General features: G+C 42.4%; 1 protein-coding gene across 4 annotated transcripts in view; it reads left to right on the forward strand.

Moving 5' to 3' along the window:
* The window catches only part of KIF21B (kinesin family member 21B), a 493,467-nt gene that overhangs the window by 393,173 nt on the left and 78,846 nt on the right, over positions 1-21,448 (forward strand). For all 4 annotated transcript variants that reach the window (XM_078644203.1, XM_078644205.1, XM_078644204.1 and 1 more), the window contains exons 25-26: positions 593-798; positions 1,597-1,671. In XM_078644203.1, the coding sequence (XP_078500329.1) occupies positions 593-798; positions 1,597-1,671 (281 nt within the window). The remainder of the gene's footprint in view (positions 1-592; positions 799-1,596; positions 1,672-21,448) is intronic.

Raw genomic sequence — 21,448 nt, forward strand, 5'->3', positions numbered from 1 at the left:
ATAAACAATAAATAACCATTGCTCCCAATTGTGACACATTCCAAATTGCCCTTTTCTTCTAATAGCTGGTTTTAGCACAGTGTATGTAGTGTAACATTACATTTCAGTAATAATGAAACAATTGAACATAATTGGAACAACTTATTTTGCAGACTAGGAATCATTATTTCCACAATGATGAGATACCTTGTAAGTTTAAATGGATTTGTTTCATTATGTAGACAAATGTCCATTCCAGTCCATCATCAATATTGGGCAATATTTTCATCTCTTTAGCTCTTTAAACCCTGTTTAATATTTGACTACAGCAATCGACATCTAGTTGACTAGCTAATATTTGCATATTGTCTGCCGCAGTGTTGCGCTATGTGTTTTTTCAGTAAATCTTTTTGTTGAAACTGAAAATTATTCAACAGGTGATGTATAAAGTGCCAGCTCAGGAAATCCATGCATCAAAACTCAGCAACTGTAGAATTTCATAATCCCAGTGACCCTGGTTTTAATTGAGAAGATCTAGCTATCACTTTGTGATACTAAGATGGATGATCATATAGGCCATAATCGAAACCTTTAACCTCTGTACCACACTTAGGGAGAGCCGCGGCTCTCAGGCCAGATGAAGGCTGTGTCTGCGGAGTTCCTGGGACCAACACTGGATATATCCACGCGAAACATAGCCAAGTCACTTGCCTCGCTGACAGAGATCAATGAGAATGGGATCGGCTTCTCAGTGCGGGACTCGTATTACAAAGATAAGGTGTCAAGGACGATTAGTTTGCCAGTCCGGGGCAACACCTTGTAAGTGTCTCATCCCTATGAAATGTCTGTCTTTAAACCTGTTACCCTTTCACCAAACCCATATACTGGTTATCCTTTTAAAAATAGGGTCTCATATCCCAAAAACCTATTCCACTCTTACCCTAAAAATAAGTTATTCATATTACAAATGTATCCCACTTTTAGCTCTAATCTTGGGGTGTAACTCTAGCTCACTTCAAATCCTAAACCAACTGTCATTCCTTCATCCTCCTAGTAAGAGTATATGAAACTTCCATCTAGCAAACCCCTTAAAGCTATCCATTTTCTCCCTGATGCCCCAAAGTGTTCTACCTTCCTACCACCTATATTCTTTCCAAAATGATTAAGCCCTTTTACTTTCTTTCCCTAATTTTCATTCCCAGCTAGCACTAGCCTATCCTATTCCCGTTTTCCTTATTACTTCTACATACTTCCTCCCTTACTTTCACAGTCCTTCCTCCAATATATTACTGTTCCTGTCCATCCATCCCCCAAGTCGAATATCCTTATTAATGTACCTACTACTAAACTAACTAATCTTCCCTCCACCACATGCCACCCAACAGTGAACCTTCCACAACCATTTTAAATTCTAACTGTGGATGATTAAGTAATTGAAGACTGAGCACTCTCATACTCAAATGTATTAATTCACTCTTTACTCTTTCTTTCTTTCATTAACTCACTCTTCACTTTTTTAAGTCATTCACCTCTTCACTCACTCACACTCTCACTTCTAGATAAACTATTGAATTGAAACACTGAGAGATTTAACAGGTTACATGTCTTTTATTTCAGCCCCAGGCAGTCCAGAGGAGCTGACACCTCACCATTGACCCGGAGAAAATCCTATGACCGAGGACAATCTTCCAGGTTGGTTAAAAAAAAAACATGTGAGGAAATGGTAGCAGCATATAGCTTCAGTGCTATGTAGAAATGCACACTGTACTAAATGTCTCCTGGTTAGCAAGGTCGTACTCAGGTAAACTTTGTGTGAAGTTGCATTGCCCTGTCACCTCTACAGGGGTGATCCTCAGCGACCCTTACATTCGCTGCTCCAGTTTATCAAGCAAGTACCGAAAAGAGACAGCTGTAGGTGATTCTGTGTAAAGCATAACTAAATAATATTAATTAATGATAGCCTGGTTGGAATATCCACATGCTAAAATTTGAGACAAATGTGCATTACAACTTTTAATCTTTTTGTTTTTTGCATAAAAGATCCGTATGGTCATTGAAGATATCATTTTGGATAATATTCCCATAATTTAATTTTCATTTTTAAAACACCAATGTTTTGTTATTCTGTTAGACTCTGTTGATTGCGCCTGAGGGCAGATAGAGGCTACTGGGCAACAATGTGGTGGTTGAGGTCATTTGGCAATGGCGTCCTATTGTGTCTTTCCCAAATGGGTCAAGTACACCCTTTCTACACTTGATGCTCAGGGTAGTGTGGGCGAGCAGTGTAGTAGGTCATAAGAAAGACTCAACAACCAACCACCAGACATAATATAAGGCAGCCCAGCCCAGTGCTTTTGTTGTCCAATAAGAAGCACATTAATAATCAATCAATCAGTATTTGTTAAGCACAACTACTCCCCCGTGAGGGTCTCAAGGCGCTGGGGGTGGGTGGCTGCAGGTCTGACTGGGCGTTGAGGTTCAGCCGAAGAGCAAGGTCTTGAGATCCTTCCTGAACTGGGTCAATGACAGTGATAGCCTGAGGTGGAGAGGCAGGATGTTTCAGGTTTTTGCAGCGAGGTAGGAAAAGGATCTTCCTCCAGTCCAGTTCTTGCAGATCCGAGGGAGGGTGGCAAGGGCCAGTTGGGCGGAGCGGAGGTGTCTGATGGGTCTGTGGAATGAGAGGTGCTACTTCAGGTATGCTGGTCCGGCGTCATGGAGTGCTTTGCTGGCATGTGTGAGGAGCTTGAAGGTGACTCTTTTGTTGACTGGGAGCCAGTGGAGTTCTCGAAGGTGTTTGGAGATGTGGCTGCTGCGGGGGATGTTGAGCACCAGTCTTGCTGCGGCATTTATAACTTTCTGTAGTATTTTGAGGTAAACATCCTTTACAACGCAACACGCAGTGCCTTTACGACGCAACTTTTACAACGCAAACCATTACAACGCATTGCGCTGGGGGCGCTCTAGGATAGGGAATAGGTTTAATGTACTATCCAACACCTTCCCTACTATCCACGGGGACTGGAGTTGGAATAGTAAATTAAACTATTCACTATCCAGCGCCTAAAAGCACTATGTGTTGTAATGGTATGCATTGTAAAACTTGCGATGTAAAGGTAGGCGTTGTAAAATTATGCGTTGTAACATCATACATCCGTATTTTGAGCAGTTTCTCGGTGACACCTGCATAGAGTGCATCCAGGAGTCTTCCCAAGCAGAGGTGTTGGGCAGAGGTGTTGGGCCCCAGGATGAGGACATAACAAAACATAATACTACACACTATGGGGCTCAGTTACAGGGTTCTTCAAATTGCTATGGACAGTAACCATTTCATACAGTTTCCACATCTATCTTTCAGTTTATTCCAAAATAGCTGTAGCACATACCTGTTGATGCTGGACATTTAGCGACGAGGAATCTCACACAAGAATTGCTTCAGATTTGATCAATTGTCCACTCGGGGAGCCAAAGCTCCACTTACTTTCATATTTTACTAAAGATTCTGGCAGCACACTGGTTCAATTGAATTACACAGTTCTGAGGTAAGATGCAATCTCAATATTTCAGACACAGCCTCCCGACACCTGCCTGATGAAATACTGCTTAGCATTGTGGCAGATGTCCCACACTCGTCACAGTGACATGAATACGTCATAAGGCCAAGGCAGAAGGTCTATGTCAGAGTTACGTCTCTGCAGCCTAGAATCAACATGATTGTTGTGGCTTCCAGGCCATCAGGGAGGTCCTCTACTGGAGTGGTGATAATGTCTGGACACACAGCTTGGCAGGGGTGGCAGGCAGGCCCCTCAGGTAATGGCAAAGATCTCGGTCCACAGGCTGGGTTCAGTGGTCATCTCTGTTTGGCAGCTGTGGCCTCCTACCTGTCAGGTAGTTCTTCGGCTGCAGCTGTGATGGCATCTGGACACACAGCTTGATGTGGTAGGAGGCAGACACCTCAGTTCAGAGTGGAGATGCTGGACAGTGTACTGTTTATGAAAGTTAATGTTGTTTAAGGTAGTTCAGTGAATGAAGAACACAGGTAAGCTGGTGGAGACACACTCTCAACTCTGATTGGAATTAAGTGCACTCACTCACAAGTCAGCTTCTGCTGGGTATTCTTAGCACTGGGCATATGGCTGCACTTCACCTGCTGGACAGTCTCATCTCTTGCAGGGCCAGGCACTATCTAAGCAGGCATGCAGACCTTTAGGCTCTAGGCAGACCCAAAAGATATTTATCAAGTTTTTCAGACTTCAAGTAATGTCCCTTCACTTTTGGGAGACTGATTGACCTGCTAACACTGGCCCTAGGCAAACAGTATATCTTTGAGGATTCTGCAGAGCACTCCCTTCCTTGGTTAACATGAACTTGGAACTGGAACTAAGTGGGTTGGCTTGGATTTCACTTTTGTGCTCATTCTCAAGACAGGGAATGTTAATATTCTGTTGAAGGTTGTGTAACTGCTTTAGGGTGGTTCCCTTCTATAGTTATGTCTTCTCTGTAGAGTAGGCAGTCTTTGTGCAGTGTGATGGCTGCCACATAAGGTAGTTATAATGCTGGCTCCAAGGAGGTTTATTCAAAATGAGGTCAAAATGAAGTGTGAGATATCTGCTGATGGCTTTCATCAGCCTTACTGAAGTGATAATCATGGGTAGACAAAAGAGTAGGTCTTAGCAAGAAACGTCCCCACCTTTAACAATAAAAACCGCTGACTAACCACCTCCCCAACAACCCTCTTAATGGCAATGCCCAGGAAAGCTAAATAGCAATCCCTGACTAAAACTTTCTCACAGAATGTCTATGGGTAGACTTGTCTCCACCCCCATGTGACAGGAACTCAAGCCATACACTTCGACCATCTGGGTAAGCTGCACCCACCCACCATCTTGTGCCATGTTAAACCAGGGGTAAAGTAAAATGGATTCACTGGTCACATCAACCATACACACTCATGCACTGGACACACACATAATATATCAGCTCAGGAGTCGGGTTATCACATCCTAGCAAAACTGTACATGAGTGATCGTGTATCCTTCACTCCTCCGAGCCAGAGAAAAAAGGCTCTTCCTAGAACTATAAATCCTGAAAACTCTGTACGCTGCCACCTCCATCACTTTATGTCGCCAACTCTAAGACATGGACTGTAGTCCCATATTGCTAAAAAGGGTATGGTTGCTGCACCCTGCTATGGCACACAGAACAGGATCTGGAGTTTGGCTTTGCCATGGAAAAACCTTAACCTCCGTGGCCACGCTAAATTTGCATGCTGGGTGTACCAAAACAAAAATCAGGATGCCAGTTTCATATGCACTAGGGTACTCGGTGCAGGGGTACATGCCCGTATACCATACAGGGGCTATTCACATCCCAACAAAGCCACACGTTTTTTGTATATAAATTGTTTTTCTGATTCCCACCGCCTACTGGTGTGCTTCAGCATATTTGACCTGATCTTAATTTCATCCTTTATCATTTTGGCAGTGTGCGCTTGGGAGGGTAGAGTAGGTGGGAAGAGTGCAAGGGAAAGATGATGGGTATTTGTTAGTGAAGACGTGAGCATCTTTGTTTCTTTCTTGGGAAACTACGGGCTTATAATTATGTTGTGTTTACCCACTTTTTATGAATCTTGAATATTTGTGTTGTTTCTTCATTGTTAAATGCTTTCTTGACTATGAATAAGAAATAGTCATACTTGTTTAGAGGTATTTTGCTTCCTATGTGCTGTGCAATTAAATGTAACATCATAAAATTGTCTATTTTTGCACTTAATCAGTGGTTTGAGCACAGCTACATTGCTTATTATTACTTTATTCTGCACTGTTAAATTCGATATTTGAGCTCTACAAAATAGAATAATTGTGCACTGTGAAACTGAATGTAAACAACGAGAAATTAGCAATCCACGAACTGCAAAACTGGACATCTTTATATTTTAAAATTAATAGTTCTACCCTGAAAATTGGATTTTGGGGCAATGTGAAACCAGCACCAATATATATGCACTGGAATTGGCAACTATGGCACTATGAACACGCACTTATCTTTACATTGATAAATTGACTATTTTCAACCACCTAATCAACTATTTGTGTTCTATGAAATTGAATGTTTATGCCCTGCAAAATGAGTTCTTTGTTCACCACAAAACAGGATATTGGTGCACTATACAACTTCATGCTAATAGACTGCAAAATAATTTTGAGTTCAGAGAGCCAGTGTGTCTGTGTGTGAGTGAATGTCTGTTGCTGTGTGTTTATTATGATAGCACACACACTTTGACTTTAGCGGGCATTTTGACTGTTCTCTTGAGACACCTGACTGCAGTACCTTCGGGACACTGATGCAGGAATCATCATCCTCCAGGAGACTCACTTAGTCGAGAGTGAGATACTTGACTTGGTCCGTAGGAACAGATGGATAGAATCATCAATCTCTGCAACACAAAGTTCTAACACACGGGGGGTCTCGATATTTTTCAGAAAATCTGTCATATTCAAAGTTAAGCAGCAGAAAGTAGATACCGGAGGTAGATGGGTTATAGCGGCAGTAGAATTAGGGGACACAAAATTAACACTCGTGGGATATTATGGTCCTAATATAGATGATCCCTCAATACTGGAAACCTTATTTAACAACTTGCTTAGTTTCCCAGACCCAGTGATAATAGCAGGGGACTTTAATATTACTTTGAATCCACTTTTAGATAAAACCCCTAACAGTAGGCAGAAAATAACTTCTAAATCTAGGAACTGCCTGTTAGGTTTGATGCGTCAATATGACTATTTAGACATTTGGCGTTTTAAAGAGGGTCAAAGGCAAGAATTTTCATTTAGGAATCATAAATATAGACACAAGTCTAGAATTGATTTTATTCTTATAAGTAGAGCTTTCGCTGAAAATACAATTTCAATACAATATACCCCAATACATCTTTCTGACCACTCTGCAATTGAACTAGTACTAAAATTAGCCACAACATCTCCCATTAAAACATGGTCTTTTGATAGATCTCTCCTCTCTTCAACAGAGGATATTGTATTCTTACAATCAGAGACAAAGTATTTTTTTAGTACTAATAAAGATTCAGCTCCAATAGGGACTATTTGGGATGCGTTCAAGTGTACTCTAAGAGGCCTCATTAAGAATAAAGTAGCCTTCCGCAGTAGACAATATATAGAAGAAGTTACCTCTATTGAGAGAGACGTTTTGAGAGTACAAAACGATATGGATAACATTGATCCCACAGAAAATCCTACTTTTGCCCTCAAACAAGCAGAATTGAGCAGGCTGAAACTTTCATTGTCAGCAGTTTTGGAGAAGCGGGTCATGCAGAGATGGGAAGCAAGTAAGCTCGCCCATTTTCAATATGGCGAGGGGGCAGGTAAATTACTTGCCTGGAAAGTAAAATCTGACCGGGCACGAAACAACATCTGTTCAGTTATTTCAGCGGAAGGTACTTTCTCTAGAGATGAGGAAATCAGAGCAGTTTTTAGAGAGTTCTTCGAAACCATTTATCAAGACGATCTTAGGCCGAATCATTGTGACGTAACTAATTGGCTGGGGGGCATACCTCTTCCCTCCCTAACAGAAGAACAATCTTGCTACTTAGATGGGGAAATAACTATAGCAGAGGTGGAGGAGGCCATAAAGAAATCAAAAAACGGAAAAGCGGTTGGCACAGATGGTATGCCTAGCGAGATTTATAAAAAACTTATTTCGGAACTCTCACCAGTGCTAGTCACTTTGTTTAACCAAATTCTTAGAGAGGGGAAAACACCACCGGAGTCATGGAACAGTGCTGTCATAACCCTAATTTTGAAACCTGGTAAACCCGCCTCTGACTGTGGCTCATACAGGCCCATCTCTATACTAAATGCCGACTATAAAATTTTTACTTCCATTTTAGCAAACCGGCTGGGGCGGATAGCTCCGGATATAATAGCTTCGAACCAAAAGGGTTTTATAAAAGGGAGACAGCTCTGTGAGCTTACATACGAATTGATTGGTACAATTGATATTGCTATCAAGGAAGAAATTCCACTGGTTGTTCTCACTCTAGATGCCACCAAGGCCTTCGATAGGGTGAATTGGTTGTACCTATCGGAGGCCTTGAAAAGCTTTGGTATTGGAGATGGATTTCGGAGGACAATTCAGCTTCTATATCGTAACCCTTCTGCTTCCTTACTAATTAATGGAGGCCTGACAGAACCTTTTAAGATCATGAGAGGAACCAGACAGGGTTGTCCCCTGTCCCCCCTTCTTTTTGATATATATATAGAGCCATTTGCTCAGATCCTTAGAGATAACACACTCATTAAACCCTTTATTTATGGTGGCTGGGATAAGAAGGTGGCACTTTATGCGGACGATATTATGATTTTCTCTACAGATTACGAAGAGGCGTACCCAGAAATAATTGAACAGGCTCATATATTTGGGAAAGTTTCGGGGTATGAGATTAATGCTCTCAAGACAGAATCAATGTCCTGGAACTGTAACAGAACTAATAATAATGGGACATTTAAAAGTCAAATTCGTTATTTAGGGGTGAATATAGTTGAGGATATCAATGTAATCGCCTCTCTCAATTTCAATAAAGTCGCCACAGAGTGCAGGAAACTCATGAGAGATTGGTCTCATCTCCCGCTTTCTGTTCTGGGAAAGCTTAATCTGGTGAAGATGAGTATCCTACCGAAAGTTTCCTTTTTATTTAATTCAATTCCACTTTATTTTGATTCAAAATTAATTTCCAAGCTACAGAGTGCTATCACTAGTTTTATTTGGAACAACAAAAGTGCCAGAATCTCGTGGAAAAAAATAAGACGACGGAGGGAGAAGGGAGGGCTGGCTGGACCAGACATTCAAATATACGCATGGGCCTTTCAATTATCGCACATGTGTATGTTGCTTAAAACTCCGCTATCCAGTGGGATGGGCCCTCTTTTTTCTACTCTACTGCTTAGTGAGGGTGTTAATCATTCCGGTTTCTTGTTTAAGTTCAGTGACCCCAAATTCTTTAAAAAAATTAAACTGAAAATTCTAAATGGTTTTGTATCTACTTGGTACAAAATAAGACAAGCGATTAAGATTGGCTACTATTCAGCTAGGGCATCGATATGGAATTTACCCGCCCCCCCCCTTATGGACAACAGACGCCCTAAACAAACCCCTACTAGAAGCTGGTATTAACTGTTGGGACGACTTGTTTATGGATGGGGCTCTACTCCCATGGGACTATCTTATTAACAAAGTCGGCCCTGAGTTGTCAAGATTTAAATATATTCAGATTTCTAGCTGGGCTCAGACATATTATGGTCAGTCAATGAGACGTTGTAAGCAGCCTATAGGTGGTGTCAGTGACTTGATAACTTCCTTATTAGATAACCCAGTGGCGAAAAAAGAAATCTCCCGGTGGTATAACAAAATATTAGATGAAATTGATATTAGTTTTCAACTACCAACAAACTTATGGGCAGAATTAATGCCGGGGCTGGCAGTGGAAGAGCTCTGGAGTGCTTCTTGTTCATTGCTCTGGGATTTAGTTAAACCATCGTGGCTTCGTCGGAATCATCTCTTCACCTTGCATAGGGCATATTATTCCCCCCATAGGTTAACAAAATTCTCATTAACTGGCCCAGTTTCATGTCCTAGATGTGGGCTTGTTGCAGCAACCGATACACATATGTTTTTGGAATGCCCAAGTTTATCTGAATATTGGGAAGTCATTAAAAACAAGTTGTCGCATTCTGTGGGCGAAAACATTACAATAGACCTCAAGCTTGTGATTTTTGGTCTGAGAAACAATACTCATGATGCAGCAACAAGATTAATATTTTATGCTATCCTTGCAGCACGTAGGGAGATATGTAGACACTGGAAAGACGCTTTACCACCTACTGCGCATGAATGGCGAACATCACTCCTCCAAATTTCTAAGCTGGACTTAGCCAGGGTAGGAAACCCGAACACTAGAGCATATTGGGCAATGCTTGGTTAGTCGTGACCTTTACCTGGGGTTTTTTTTTTTTTTTTTTTTTTTTCCCCAGGTCCTATGATTAATGTGAGCATTGCCTACCTTGGCTATCAAGACTATTAGTCTAAATTTCAAGGGGGTCTCGATGATTCGGGCTCTATCAACTGAGGTATCATCTTAAGCGAGTCTAAGAGTGGTCGCTGTATTTAGTGCCAAAGGGGAACTGACCGTACCTCTCGATAGATAAATCCCTCACCAGCTATATGGCTGAGTTGGCACAGTACAAGACCTTCTGGCTATTCGCTCTGTGGTGGTTTTCTTCTCGGTATTGATAGATTGGAGCTATGCACACAAATGAGGATAAAAAAAAAAAAAAAAAAATACAAAAAAAAAAAAAAGAGACACCTGACTGGCTAAATATGTACATATCTAAAACAAACAGAAGTTTATTTTGAGCTGAGAAGATTTGGCCTGGTGACCTACCTTGGAAACTAGGTAGCCCTGATATATATGTGTGTTTAGTAAAATGGTATCCTATTCTTTCTGATGAAGCAGAGCCAGGGGATTAGATGTCTGCACCTCACTCAGGCTGCATCCATTCTTGGCGGTTTATAACTCCTTGACTTATTTTCAAGGCACTAAGGAGCTGCAGACTAAAAAGGCATATGACTCCTGATGGCACCCAAATAAAAGTCCTAAAAACCTGGTTCAAGATAGTTTAACCGCACAAATCTCCCTCCACGTTTAGATCTCAACTGAAAATAAGTGTATTGAGGACTTAATCTTGAAGGTACATTTCCTGAATCTCAAATCCAAAATATTGTTTGACCATAATATATGTGTCAAAATATCTACAGTACAAATTCATTGAGATTTTAAATATTATGGGTAAGTATATATATATATATATATATATATATATATATATATATATATATATATTACCTACTGGCGGTCGCCAGTAGGTATATATAGTTAGGATTTTTTCTCTATGGGTTTTTTGAAAATTCTATGTCTAATAACTTTGGCGTTTGTGGACGGAATTGGCTGAAATTTTCAGGAAAATGGCACATTTTGTTTCTGAGCAGCCCTTGAAAATTTGGGGGGGGTTCGTCCAGTGGGGGCCGAGAAAAAAGGGGGGTCCCAAAACGTGTTTTTAACATTGAGTTTTCCATAGGGCGGTTGGCCTCACTTTTAGCCCGAACGGCTGAATGGATTTGCACGAAACTTGGCAAAATTGTAGGGACTGGTAGCCCGATGTGCCTTTTGTAGGTCTCAATATATGTGCTCCAGTGGATTTTGAGAAATTAACGTTTAAAAAAAGATATATATCTGTAACAGCGGACCGGGCAGCGCTCTGGTTCGCGGACTTTTCGCGCAACGGAGCTTTGTGAAGCGAAGCTGATTGGTTCTCCGGCGTCTGTCAACATTCCAAACAGTCCGTAGCGGCCGCCATCTTGTCTCTCGGTAGGATCGAGAGACAAGAGGAGGTCAAAACAAAGGGGGAAATAACTATAAGGGGGCATAGTAGATCCTCGCTGACCCCCTAGGTTTGATGTGGAGGTTTTAAAAGGGCCCCCCGGGGCAAAAAAAAATAATAATAATAATAATTGAACGGCTGAATGGATTTGCACGAAACTTGGCAAAATATTAGGGACTGGTAGCCCGATGTGCCTTTGCTAGGTCTCAATATATGTGCTCCAGTGGATTTTGAGAAATTAACGTTCAAAAGAAGATATATATCTGTAACAGCGCTCCGCTTCGCGTAACGGAGGTTTGCGAAGCTGATTGGTCATTCTGTCACTGGGCTATAGTTGGGCTACATCTGGCTGATATTTGGGCTACATTTGTTTTTTTGTGTGTCTGGCGGCCATCTTTGGGCTACATTGGGCTACATTGGGCTTCATTGGGCTACATTCGGCTAATTAGCAAATAGCTCATCGCAAACTAGGAATGGTAAAGAATCGCTATTTATTCCTTAAAGTTCGCTATTTAGGAAATGCAAAAAACTTTGATGATATATATGGCGGTTCATCTCTAACAAGATAAGAAGCATAGGGATACATTTATGATGACTGGCGCATCACCAGGGATGTGTTAGTCATTCTGTGCCGCTGTTCCGTCACCTATGGTGTGCTGCATTTACAATGCGGCGCATCATGGGGCAAAAACAGCACAGATGCGTGATGTATCTGTGCCGTAAAGGTGGCGCATTGCTGGAGTTGTATCGCAAGTGTGATGAAGCTCCAGCAAGGGTCGGGGGTGCCCCTGTCGCAGGGTTTCTGTTGTCACACAGAACTGTGGACAGAGGATTGGAACCTCGGCGAATTAGGGTGTCCCAAAACTCACGTTAGTAATCAAAAACTCCTTAGCAAGCTAGGTACAGTGTCACATTGGATATAACAAACTCTCAATGTTTAGACAATCCAGAATATGAACTTATAGTACCTCAGGATACGTGGAACTCATGAACAGTCGGTCGTTATAGATTTCTTAGAAACCAGAACATGGAGTTAAGAAGAACAGATGTGTATTTGAAATGTTTATTTACTAATGCCGTCTTCTCAGGCGTAGTACCTTAGATAATAAAAGTACACATATTATCAGTAGCAAAATTACCAGCATAGTTACTAGTACATAAAAAGTGAATGGTGATAGTATGTTAACATGCTGTAAATGAATAAGAGTTAGCAACACTTATAAGCAGCCGCGGGCCGTGGAGGGAGTTACGGTGAGGCAGGGAGGCGGGGAGGGGGAGAAGCAGGGTGGAGAATACAAGTACACATATTATCAGTAGCAAAATTACCAGCATAGTTACTAGTACATAAAAAGCGAATGGTGACAGTATGTTAACATGCTGTAAATGAATAAGAGTTAGCAACACTTATAAGCAGCCGCGGGCCGTGGAGGGAGTTACGGTGGGGCAGGGAGGCGGGGAGGGGGAGGGGCAAGGTAGAGAGGGCTCCACCCTGCTTCTCCCCCTCCCCGCCTCCCTGCCCCATCGTAACTCCCTCCACGGCCCGCGGCTGCTTATATCTCACCCTCCCTAATACACATATTATATTATTTGCTAAGAAGGTCTCTTTGTGTTGGTTTAGGGCGTGCCCATACTTTAGTGTCTTAGATTTGAAGGAATCACATAAGCATACACCAGCTCTCTCTTCATGTGAACCGCATCAACTGTTGTGTATGTGTGTTCGGCAAAGCAATATAAAACCCGCCTCATGCCCAGAATTGGCAGAAGTTGCACTTATGTTATGAGTATGAAGTCGTGGAGATCAGACCTCATAACAATTCTGTATCGTGTTGTTCTTGAAACTTTAGCACTCGCTGTACAGATATAGTTTAACAAGTAAAGCAGATAGTAGACCAATAACATATTATTCTCATGTAAACCACGATGAACTACTAGGTGGAAAGCTAAAGCAACAACTAAGTGTCGTGTGCAGAAGTTGCAAAAAAGGAAAAATGGCGTTTAAACCGGTAATGAGCCCATGCTAACTTAACACGGTGTAAAGATATCCAGGACCTAGATGACACCTCCTCATGATCCGGAAACGAACTGAATAAGATAATAGAAGTGCCATCTCATGAGAGCAGATTGCAAGTTTATATGTGGACGGTCCGCAAGGTAAAGCATTAAAAACTAGGAAAATTTAATGCTAAAGAAAAATAAAACAGCCAAGTACTTTATCGAGTCTTAAGCCAATAGGCAAGGTAAATAATAAAAACTTGACAAATAAGTCAATGAATTGTCAATGAAATGCTAGTACTCAGCATATCAAACATGAAAAAGGTCTATGACATAACTGTGTATGCAAAATAAGCTGCAACAGCCTCCAATAGGAAGTCACCGTCTTCATCCGAAAACAGTTCAGCCATCCAATTTAAAAGCGGAAAAGAACATACGTGCTCTCCCAGCACCGGATCCTCTATCACCATCAGAGGACAGCTCGGTGGGTTTTCAAGAAAGCTCTCTTCCAAGAAAGACTGTGCTGCCGCCAGTAAATTCCAGGGACCAAGTAGTCCATGCATCAATGCCACAGCCATAATCCTTTCGCCAGGACAAACCAACTCGTGAGTAATGATAGGAGTCATCAGCTGATTAAAGTCGACGTCAGGAGAAACCGGTCCGCAGAGACACAAATCAATGGCCCAATCGAAATCACAGGTCAGGCAGTAAAATACAGGCTGGACACAGGTGAAGTAGGAGAACCGAAAAGATAATCCATATGCCGTGCTTAATATCGCCAACGGCATTGTGCCATAATATTCTAGCATGCGATTGCGGAACAGTGTCAGCAGCTGCAGGGTCGGAGGTTGCATAGGAGGGACATCCATATTTAAAAATGTAAAAAAGCACAAGAGCGTCCGCTGGTAATGCAAGTAAAAATGCCAATCCACGAACCAGAGTGCAGAAAATACAATGAAAGGAAGCAGGGATGACTCCAAAGATTTTCTCAAATGAAGTCACGAGACCACTGGTAACAACTTTAAAAAAGTGCACCAGGGACTTTGTGGAGGATGCGTTAAAGATAGTCGGAAACATGTTGCTGAAATTGAAAGGCAAATGTTAATTGAAAAAGGTTTTGCACCTCTGTATGGGTGTTCGCTATGTGAAGTACGAAAGTTTCACGGGCCGAACTCAAGGCCACCTCTCTCTGAGACAAAAGAGCTCTTATTCTTGCCATGCCGTTGAAACGTGTCTCAAGGTTGGTATTTGTGGCCAGATTGAAAACTCCCTATGTTCATGTGTGGGAGGAAATAGAACATTTCTGCAGCAAATAACCCGTTCACTTACTGTTACGATAAAAGGAATACTTTTAATTAACTCAGAACAATCTTCATTATTGAGCATCAAATAACTACCATTTTCCAACAACTTGAACGTGGGGATGATAGCAGGAACTGGCGTGCCTTGCAACACGCAAGCCATATTTGGTCGGTGTTTGTTGCATGAACCGTGTAACTGTATGTGCCTACACATTAGTGAATGATCTGGCGTCTCAGTGCATTCCTCTCCATTCAGATAAACTTCTTGATCATCTTTGAAACATCTGTATGTGTATGGAAGCGACCAGACCTCATGAAGAAAAGCACTACCTAAAGGTTCATAACGACCTATTGGTATATATTTCATACAATTTGAAAACTTATATAAAGCAAAAGGCAGCGTTATTAAACCGTGGATAAGGCATGTTGCCAAAAAACCCGCAATCCTCTGCTGATGATGTCACTGAGCATGTCATGAATGATGTAATATGTGACATCATCAGCAGTGGATTACGGGTAATGGTATCTCTAGTTTACTCCCTTATAGCTGTCTTTCTTTTAACATAAGTGTCTGTTTCCTTCCCTTATACTTACTGTTTTTGGGTCGCTTCCGGTTCGCGTACCCGCGAGCGAACTGGGAAGCGAACTAAGAGAAATAGAGGTTGGCACAGTTCCAAATATTGTACCAATTTTTTAATAACGGGGAGGTAGTTCTGAAAAGAACTTTTTTTTTTTTTTTTCTGAACATTTTTTTACTGTTTTTGAATTTTTCGGAACAGTTTTATATTTTTTGGGGTTTTTCTTGGAGGGGGCAATGAAAACGATTCATTGTAAAGGGCTCAACAGGAGCAACAAAACAAAAAAAAGAAGTATTTATTATTTTGGGCGTTTCGGACAAACTTGCATATGATAGTCAATAGCTCTGTTGATCAGAGTGATGCTTTTTTCTCCGTAGGAAATGAATCCATCGCAAAATGCGCAGATGTGTTTTACATCACCAAATCTCATTTGTATATTTGGCACCATCTCCCTGCTCTCTGGTCCCGTTACTTCCGGTACAACAGATCTTCTGGCCATAATAGGGAGATTATCTAGGTCGTTCCGAAACTGTGCAGCACTGTAGTTGTTAGGATGCCACCTAGTCATATGGCGATGCATTGTGTAGTTTCCGAAACTGTATTTTTTGTCGGTCCCTCTGGACAGTCTATCTTGACATATAAGGCAAGTTACGTATCTTGCATTTACTTTTTTCTGACCTTTGGGAATTTTAAAAAATTGCCAAATGAAGTTTTCTTTCCGGTGAGACGTCCTGGGCTGCTCAGGCAAAAACTGCCTCTCTTCGTGCTCGTCCTCCTGTTCCTCTTCTTCTTCTTCTTGTTGAATTACAACTTGAGCAGGTGGTCCACTCTTCCTTGGATGTGGTGGAGGTGGTGGGGAAGCACCAGCTGAAGCTACGAAAGAAGCCATTGCTCAGTGATCACAAAGGGTCTTTCTCTCACAATGATGAAAGTCAGAGTGAGGAAAGAAGGAGGGATTTTCATCATTTGGGAAAAACAAGAGTTCTCAACCAATCAAAAGTGTTCATTTTAGATTATATGACCTAGTCTTACATCATTAGGAAACCAAAAGTGAAATGAACCAATGAAAAGTGTTATTACCAAGTCACATGACTTGCTGTGTTTACGTTAAGCGCTTTGCAGGGCCTCCCGGTTTGCTTCCAGAAACCTGCGCTTTGCGACTCGCTTCGCGTACCAGTTCGCTAACGTAGCACGTCATATGACGTATCACGCGACAACGTGAAACGTCATGCGGACGGGAGGCGTCACGATGTTGTTTTCTAACGCGGCACTTGCGGTAAAGAAACGTTTACCGGCTCGCGGTCTATTTCGCGGCATCAAGGTCAGCTAACGGGAAGCTTCCCGATTCGCGCAGCGGGAACGAAGAAAAAAAAATATTAAAAAAAAAAATTATTCATAAACATATAAAATATATTTTTGGATTTAAAGAAGAAAACATTTTACAGCTACAGATATTAGCTGTTAAAAAACCAATGAAATTCACAGAAAAAACCATAGGTTATAGACCATATATAGTTAGGAATTAGCATTTACAAAACCTTGAAAATTCACTGAAAAAACCATAGGTTATAGACCATATATAGTTAGGAATTAGCATTTAGAAAACCTTATTTTACTCACACAAAACCATTGAAATTCCATATATAGTTAGTTGCACTAACTATATATCGCGCACCCGCAATCCACTGCTGATGATGTCACATATTACATCATTCATGACATGGTCAGTGACATCACTGATGACATCACTGATGACATCTCAAATGACATCACTGATGACATCACTGATGACATCTCAAATGACATCACTGATGACATCACTGATGACATCTCAAATGACATCACTGATGACATCTCAAATGACATCACTGATGACATCACTGATGACATCTCATTTGACATTACTGATCACATCACTGATGACATCATTCATGTGATAATACGATGAACCTCTTCAGACTCTAATATAACCTTAGATACAATCAGTGTAAACAGACACTCATAGACTGTCACTCATCCATGGAGTTACTCAGACACTTAGTCAGTCATACAAAGAATCAATCACACCTCCATTTCCTCAACTATACAGTTATACACACCTTACTTATTCAAACATATACTAAAACATATTTACTCACTTATACAATCCTGGATACAAGTTCACAATGATCCATACAGCCACTCACACATTCACTGGCTCTTATGCACAGTTATTTATATATGTCAACTCTCACATGTACTGTATTTTACATATGTACTTACTTTAACATGTAGCAGTGAGATATCCATTCACTCACCAATACACTCATGCACACAGTCAACTGCCCATACAGCTGTTTCCACATGCACTTTTGAACCCATACATCTAGTCAATCAACTGCTCACACATCTATGCAGAGAGTCATACACCTCCCAGCCACCCACACACACACTCAGTCTCCCATACAAATGCTTGGGCAACCAATCAATAACCCATATAGTTAATCATATAGCTACTGATCAACACATGCAGCAGTTTACAGAACAACAGACATAATTATGCACAAATTAAGACAGTTTAGTCACTAACCCATGCACTCAGTGAGACACATTTAATCAGTCACTCATACAGTCAGTCATGCCCCTACTAAATCCTTCATCCAGACACTTATACATCCACTCAAGACATATTTTAACTTTACAGAAAAATACAGTCACTGGATGTTGTCATCAGTGATGTCATCAGTGATGTCATTTGAGATGTCATCAGTGATGTCATCAGTGATGTCACTGACCATGTCATGAATGATGTAATATGTGACATCATCAGCAGTGGATTGCGGGTGCGCGATATATAGTTAGTGCAACTAACTATATATGGAATTTCAATGGTTTTGTGTGAGTAAAATAAGGTTTTCTAAATGCTAATTCCTAACTATATATGGTCTATAACCTATGGTTTTTTCAGTGAATATATATATATATATATATATATATATATTGTTCCCCAATTGCTCTGCAGCAAGGACGCACTAGACAGCAGGTAGGTAAAACCATTCATTTATTGTGTTTGAAGGTGGCTTCTCCCCCGTAATTAAATCCTTTCGCCGACGCGTTTCAAAGCTGTATGCTTTTTCTTCTGGGCGTGGATAATCTGTCCCATGTGTATTCAATTACTTAAATGGCCTTTAGTGTGCTGCTCGTGCTTGGTAGCACTCCCAATATATATATATATATATCTCGTGCTCAAAGTCTGCCCAAAGCAGTGAGTTGCACTCGAGACGAGCTGTCAGCATCTAGCTTTTATTGGGTATAGATGTTCACCATCAGCTGACTTAATAAAACAGCCGTTCCAATGTCCTTGCCTGACGCGTTTAGAATCCTTTCTTCTTCAGAGGATCGTTGATCAGAAAGATCACGTGCTGCCGTCACAGTTCCCTTCTTTAAGATGTGATCCCACGCCCTCAAATGGGCCGGTCAGATGACTCGCAATGGAAACCTTGCGGTGGGTCATCATGGGAGCTGTAGTCCGGCTATTAAACCCCAAATGGTAGCACTAATTTCTGTTCAGTTTTAAAGCCCTTAGATAGGCCTCGGCCGAGGGTGTTAATCCTAAATCCCTCATTCGTACTCCACTGAGATCGTGTGGTAACATCCGCACATAGTGGCCCCCTTCGTTTGTGGGGTGGTGCGCAACTCGGCGGCAGGGCGGCCGCCAAAAATATCGTGCTCAAAGTCTGCCCAAAGCAGTGAGTTGCACTTGAGACGAGCTGTCAGCATCTAGCTTTTATTGGGTATAGATGTTCACCATCAGCCGATTCAATAAAACAGCTGTTCCAATGTCCTTGCCTGACGCGTTTCAAATCCTTTCTTCTTCAGAGGCTTGTTGATCAGAAAGATCGCGTGCTGCCGTCACAGTTCCCTTCTTTAAGATGTGATCCCACAGCCTCAAATGGGCCGGTCAGATGACTCACAATGGAAACCTTGCGGTGGGGCATCATGGGAGCTGTAGTCCGGCTATTAAACCCTAAATGGTAGCACTAATTTCTGTTCAGTTTATAAGCCCTTAGATAGGCCTCAGCCGAGGGTGTCAATCCTAAATCCCTCACTCGTACTCCACTGAGATCGTGTGGTAACATCCGCACATAGTGGCCCCCTTCGTTCGTGGGGTGGTGCGCAACTCGGCGGCAGGGCGGCCGCCAAAAATATCATGCTCAACGTCTGCCCAAAGCAGTGAGTTGCACTCGAGACGAGCTGTCAGCATCTAGCTTTTATTGGGTATAGATGTTCACCTTCAGCCGATTCAATAAAACAGCCGTTCCAATGTCCTTGCCTGACGCGCTTCTAATCCTTTCTTCTTCAGAGGCTTGTTGATCAGAAAGATCACGTGCTGCCCTCACAGTTCCCTTCTTTAAGATGTGATCCCACACCCTCAAATGGGCCGGTCAGATGACTCAAAATGGAAACCTTGCGGGGGGGCATCATGGGAGCTGTAGTCCGGCTATTAAACCCCAAATGGTAGCACTAATTTCTGTTCAGTTTTAAAGCCCTTAGATAGGCCTCAGCCGAGGGTGTCAATCCTAAATCCCTCACTCGTACTCCACTATGATCGTGTGGTAACGTCCGCATATAGTGGCCCCCTTTGTTCGTGGGGTGTTGCGCAACTCAGCGGCAGGGCGGCCGCCAAAAATATCGTGCTCAAACTCTGCCCAAAGCAGTGAGTTGCACTCGAGACGAGCTGTCAGCATCTAGCATTTATTGGGTATAGATGTTCACGATCAGCCGATTCAATAAAACAGCCGTTCCAATGTCCTTGCCTGACGCGTTTCGAATCCTTTCTTCTTCAGAGGCTTATTGATCGGAAAGATCGCGTGCTGCCGTCACAGTTCCCTTCTTTAAGATGTGATCCCACGCCCTCAAATGGGCCGGTCAGATGACTCAAAATGGAAACCTTGCGGTGGGGCATCATGGGAGCTGTAGTCCGGCAATTAAACCCCAAATGGTAGCACTAATTTCTGTTCAGTTTTAAAGCCCTTAGATAGGCCTCAGCCGAGGGTGTCAATCCTAAATCCCTCACTCTTACTCCACTGAGATCGTGTGGTAACATCCGCACATAGTGGTCCCCTTCGTTCGTGGGGTGGTGCGCAACTCGGCGGCAGGGTGGCCGCCAAAAATATCGTGCTCAAAGTCTGTCCAAAGCAGTGAGTTGCACTCGAGAAGAGCTGTCAGCATCTAGCTTTTATTGGGTATAGATGTTCACCATCAGCCGATTCAATAAAACAGCCGTTCCAATCTCCTTGCCTGACACTTTTCGAATCCTTTCTTCTTCAGAGGCTTGTTGATCGGAAAGATAGCATGCTGCCGTCACATTTCCCTTCTTTAAGATGTGATCCCATGCCCTCAAATGGGCTGGTCAGATGACTCGCAATGGAAACCTTGCGGTGGGGCATCATGGGAGCTGTAGTCCGGCTATTAAACCCCAAATGGTAGCACTAATTTCTGTTCAGTTTTAAAGCCCTTAGATAGGCCTCAGCCGAGGGTGTCAATCCTAAATCCCTCACTCGTACTCCACTGAGATTGTGTGGTAACATCCGCACATAGTGGCCCCCTTCGTTCGTGGGGTGGTGCGCAACACGGCGGCAGGGCGGCCGCCAAAAATATCGTGCTCAAAGTCTGCCCAAAGTAGTGAGTTGCACTTGCGACGAGCTGTCAGCATCTAGCTTTTATTGGGTATAGATGTTCGCCATCAGCCGATTCAATAAAACAGCCGTTCCAATGTCCTTGCCTGACGCGTTTCGAATCCTTTCTTCTTCAGAGGCTTGTTGATCGGAAAGATTGCGTGCTGCCATCACAGTTCCCTTCTTTAAGATGTTATCCCACGCCCTCAAATGGGCCGGTCAGATTACTCGCAATTGAAACCTTGCGGTGGGGCATCATGGGAGCTGTAGTCCGGCTATTAAACCCCAAATGGTAAAACTAATTTCTGTTCAGCTTTAAAGCCCTTAGATAGGCCTCAGCCGAGGGTGTCAGTCCTAAATCCCTCACTCTTACTCCACTGAGATCATGTGGTAACATCGGCACATAGTGCCCCCTTCGTTCGTGGGGTGGTGCGCAACTCGGCGGCAGGGCGGCCGCCAAAAATATCGTGCTCAAAGTCTGTCCAAAG

The sequence above is a fragment of the Lissotriton helveticus genome, chromosome 5_1, assembly GCF_964261635.1.
Source record: "Lissotriton helveticus chromosome 5_1, aLisHel1.1, whole genome shotgun sequence".
Classification (NCBI taxonomy): Eukaryota; Metazoa; Chordata; class Amphibia; order Caudata; family Salamandridae; genus Lissotriton; species Lissotriton helveticus.